Source organism: Rhipicephalus microplus, chromosome 1, assembly GCF_043290135.1.
Source record: "Rhipicephalus microplus isolate Deutch F79 chromosome 1, USDA_Rmic, whole genome shotgun sequence".
Taxonomy (NCBI): Eukaryota; Metazoa; Arthropoda; class Arachnida; order Ixodida; family Ixodidae; genus Rhipicephalus; species Rhipicephalus microplus.
In genome coordinates, this window is record NC_134700.1 from 121,446,816 (window position 1) to 121,451,827 (window position 5,012).

A 5,012-nucleotide genomic window follows, 5' to 3' on the forward strand; every position below is an offset into this window, starting at 1 on the left:
CTCCACGCAGAAAACTATCATTTTTCGACCGCAATTGCAGATTACCATGCAGATACGGGGCAAATTTTATTCTGATTTTTGATTATTTTGGTGTATAAATCCTGTGTGTTTATTGTCATCTTTAATATATTAGTATCTGGCAATGCCCCAGAGTGGGTGTGAGCCATACTACTTTAGGTCATCAACATCAACATCCTCAATACCGACCTTCTGAGTGTGCTGCTGCGTCTCCCACTTACGCCCGTTTGCGTCAACTGTCATCGCCATAACGAGAAGCCGCTGTTTCAGGGCGACACCTCATCTATCTGCCAAAGCCCACTATTTTGTAAGTGATAGCAATTCAACTATACCTAAAGTGATAGTGTAACGATTCTTGTTTGTGCTCCTATTGCACGCAGCACCATCCCTCGCTGTGCTGTACTGATAACGGTGCTCCAATGCTGACACTGTGGTCAAAGGGTCGACTCCTCGTCTTGGCGGCAGAATTTCTACGATGGTGTAATCGTTGTGCCCGTCTTTTTAGATTACAAAAACATTAGACCATTACGGAAACATTACAACATTACGGAAAACCAAATAGACGTAAGTTCCTAAACCATACAGTAAGGCACCTTTACAATTATTATTAATTGGTGCAGCAGAGGTTGAGAATGACGGCACAGTTAACCTAGTATGAGAACAACTGTTTAAGTAAGGAACGGCACAGTCATTGTCACAATCAACTTTGGAAAATCCGCTAAAAAATCACGTTTTTCATTATTGGTACGAAAGTTTTGGCAATAGCATTGTAGAATTCGTTATGGAGGAATTGGAATCTTTCCGTATAAACTACGCCATTTAGCAATATAGTACTTGAAGATCTAACATACATGAAAAAGCGTGCATTACTTGAAATAAATAAATAAAATGTACAATTTACGTTTTTATTTGTCTTTCAAATTTCTTATAAGCACATTTTCATCTATTTTTATTACTTGAATTATATGATGAGAGAAAAGATTAGTGTTGCTATAAAAGGCCACTTTATATCACATTTTTTTACAGTTAATTGCTATGGCATACAGCACTTGACGTAGCAAAATACCGAACTGCTTATGTGAATTGCTTATGTCGTCAATATTTATAACATAAATTTGGAAGCGGACGTCAAAGACTGAAATATTTCTGAACAATCGAAAACACTTCGTCAAATACGACATGCGCTTGAGAATACAAAATTGCATAGCAAGAAATGTTGTGGCCAAATTAATCGCGTATTTTAATTTTTCGTGAAGTTACTGTATACCTTTGCCTCAGCAGCCTGGTGAAATGAAAATAATTGTGCTGCTCGGAACGTGTGGTTCTAAAAGCAGCAGTTAAACCTCGAAAATGCGAAGAAACAGTGATGTATGACCCCATTTACAGTTGCTAAAAACATACACACATTGACATCCTTCGCTGGTACACATTAAGACCGTATAACGTACAATAAAGTGATTGTAATGAAAAACGGTGCGGCTTTTTAGTAAACCAGAAGAAGATAAGCTGTGATTTCGAAAGCAGTAAGTATTTTATTTTACTTCGTTTTCAGTGCATTCTTTATTTGTATTCGTATACGCATTCATACATGCCCGTCAACCACTGGATTGTTCATAATCAGGGTGAATATTTCGACAGGACGGGTACAGTCAAGGAAGCATTCCTTCCAGTTGTCACAGATGCTCAGATTAGTTTTGAGTGATTCACACATATAATAAATTGAAGATCACGCGACATTTAATCAAATTGATCATCACAGAAAGCATGACTCATGCCTGGTGTAGGTCGCTCATCACAGGAAAATTTAGGCGCTCAATTCGGTGATAAAATTAGATAGTGACAAAAACGGCGTGTTTTTTATATTTATTGTATACAAAAATGACGCATGCCCAAAAAAAACTAGCACAGAGAAGCAGATAACATCGAATGCGCATGTCCGCGTCGTGTGAAAGAAATTGTTTTATCGGTGAGTCCACCTATTGACTGCGCGAACCTCCCATTGATGCGATCGCGTGACAGCGCAAAGATCATGGCAGCACTACACTCCAAACATGGATTCATGATCATATGTGGGGTTTAACGTCTTAAAACCACTGTAACTTTATGAGACACAGCGTTGCGAAAGGGTCCGGAAATTTCGAGCACAAGGGGTGCTTTAACATGGACTCAAATCTGAGCACACGGGCCTACAGCGCTTTCGCCTCTATCAAGAATGCAGCCGCCGCAGCCGACATTAAATCCCGTAACCTGCGCGTCAGCAGCCGAGAACCTTAGCCACTATACCACCATAGCGGGGCTTCAGACATCAATTACAAAAGTCGTGCGTGTTACCTATCGTTCTAGCGTACTTAAGGCTGTTTCATCATATTACTTCTCTTATTTCGCCTAACTTCCTTCGAATATGCGAGCCAACATTTGGGCAAGCTTGACTGCAAAGCACGGACTCTGACCATTCTTTATGCAATTTAGGAAGGTCAATGTTCTATTGCTGGAAATTGATCATGAATGAAAGTGAATTTATTGCTAAATGCAAATTGCTACTGTCTAGAATCCATCGCATTTCGGCTATTTATTGTATTAAAATGGCAAACCTAAATGACCGAAAGTGAATTTGTCTAGGTCTGTAGCACTTACGAACACTGCACGTCGTAATAGGCCGGGATACAAAATCAATCATCTTTTTACCTTGCAGTTAAAATGAGTCATCCTGGAATCATTGAAGATGATGCCCCGAGACATCTTGAGCTATATTCGTCATCTTCAAAACCAGCCTGTTTAGCCGACGAAGTGAGGGGCCCATTTTCTGGCACCTCCCTGCCCTACAAGTTGCCCTGCACAGCTGACGAGCACCGAAGTTGCCAGATCGTACCACATCTCTCCACGTGGAATGAATTCCTCTTCCAAGTTCGTATGGAAATACGGGTGGTCGTCGGAGCACGGCGTCAACTCTCCGTATTAAGTTTTGATTGTCCCGAGCTCCCAAACGATGGCGATGCGCACTTGCACCAAGTAGCGATGCTTTTGCACTGGCTTCTGTGCACGCATCACTGTGTAAAGTCCTTCTGTGCCAGCCCTACCAGGTTTAAAACCTATCAATCGCTTTTCCGGGACGCCCTCCTCAAGTCGTCTTCAATTGAAATTCTTAAGCTTGATTTGACCAGGTTTGACGTGTGCAAGAATGTCTGCAATATTGTAGCTGCTGCTGCACACTGCGTGAAGGAGCTCGAGCTGCACTCTGATGGGCTGGGCACGGCGGGAGTTGTTTCTGCACTGTCGACGGTTCTGAAGACCACGAATACATTAGTAATACTCAAGATTCCTGATGTCATCATGACAAGGATGGACGCAGATGATTTTTTCAGATCCCTCGCCGAAAACAAGACTTTGAGAGAACTCTCTGTGAACGAATCGGCCTTCACTGAAGCGTCTGTCGCAAGCCGCACTTTGTTCGCGAATCTCCTCGAGCGTGAAGACACGTTGAGAGCTCTCGCTATAAGCAAGGGTAGCGAAGTCTGGTACCGATACTCCTTCATGCCAACAGCGCTTCCAACGAGGTGGATACTGCAAAGCCTCCTGGCCAACAGAACTGTCACGTCTCTCAACCTGGCGTATGTAGTGACCGATGGGGAGAGTGCCCGGCTTTTGCGCGCCTTATTCAAAGAAAGTAAAGTTCTGCGCAAATTTTGTTTCGCTTCAAGCACCACGGACTTGCGTGTTCAACCAAGGCTCACGTATGATTGCTGGATTGAGACTCTTGCCGAGAACGATTCGCTACAGGAACTCACTCTTCCGTTCGGCATTTGGGAAGTAGGAAGTTGGAAGAGATTTTTTCACATCATGTCGATGAAAAGGAATCTCACCTCGGTAAATATAAGTGTTGACATGCTCGACTATCCTTGTCTGCCAGAAATATGCAAGTGTGTCAGAGTTAGTGGCATTGACGATAGAGTTTCAGTCAGCACTTACCATTCAAGTGAAAGTTTCGACCTACTCGAATCAAAGGTGTTCTCAAACATCAGCTTTGTTTCATTCGGCGATTTCACAAGTGTTGTGCGTCTACTGCGCCAGATGCCCTTGTACCCTCACATCACATCTGTAAGACTGGATATCTGGACGGGTGACATGACTCTTTCTTGGGTCTTCGCTGATTACATGAAATCGTCATCAACCCTGAAGAATTTGCGTTTGTGGTTAGGTTCGGACGGCTCTTTGGAGGACGCGAATGGCTGGCGCACAGCTATTCTCGCCTCACTCTTTCACTGCAAGAGCATTAGAGAGCTTGATGTCACATCGATGCGCCTGGAGCAGCAAGACGTCTACCTGCTGGCCGACTTGGTAACGTTAAGCCGAAGCATCGAGACGGCGCACTTTGGTATTTTCACCCTTGCCGAATCAGGCGCCTTGGTTCGCCGCTTGTCGCTGTGCATAGATATGAACTATACCCTCCGCCGCGTTTCCCTCGAGTCTCCTGTTGACAGAGAAGCCGTAAAGCACTTCTTCATAGTATGGGACGTGGCACGGCGCAACTCCGACTTGCTGGCTCTAGCTGCTCAGTTCGTGACTGGCGCTCGACGAGAAAGGTAAAAGCTTACCGAAAACATAGTTGTGCGGTTTCGGTCCTACTTCTTTATTGTATGCAATATTATTATCAGGAATTATTTTTGCAACTTCGTTCAATGGTAATAGGTTGATAAAAATCGAAGAGATTCACCATGACCGAAGGTATGCGAAGAGAGAGGAACGTGAACTAACTTTGATACCAATCCAATATTATTCTATGGAAAACACCAATAAGAGAAGCTGTGCGTGAATTTTATGCGTGCCCATTCTGTCCTGGTATTTGTGCCAATTACCTTGGGTTTTTATTGCCTTGTTTGATATCTTGCGTCTTTGTGTGCACCACCTACGTCTTTTTTTGTAATACATTTCCTTTTTTGCTGTAATTCTCCTCTTTTATCGTGTTGTGAAAATTCGAGGAAACTATCGCGTGAGCT

At 43.2% G+C, this 5,012-nt stretch overlaps 1 protein-coding gene across 1 annotated transcript; it reads left to right on the plus strand.

The window, feature by feature from the left end:
* The first annotated feature begins 213 nt into the window (after positions 1–213).
* LOC142765669 (uncharacterized) lies at positions 214–4,602 on the plus strand. The gene is made up of 2 exons (XM_075867065.1): positions 214–325; positions 2,711–4,602. Exon 2 carries the CDS (start codon positions 2,716–2,718, stop codon positions 4,600–4,602), a length of 1,887 nt encoding a protein of 628 aa, XP_075723180.1. The 5' UTR covers positions 214–325; positions 2,711–2,715.
* Positions 4,603–5,012: the final 410 nt, after the last annotated feature.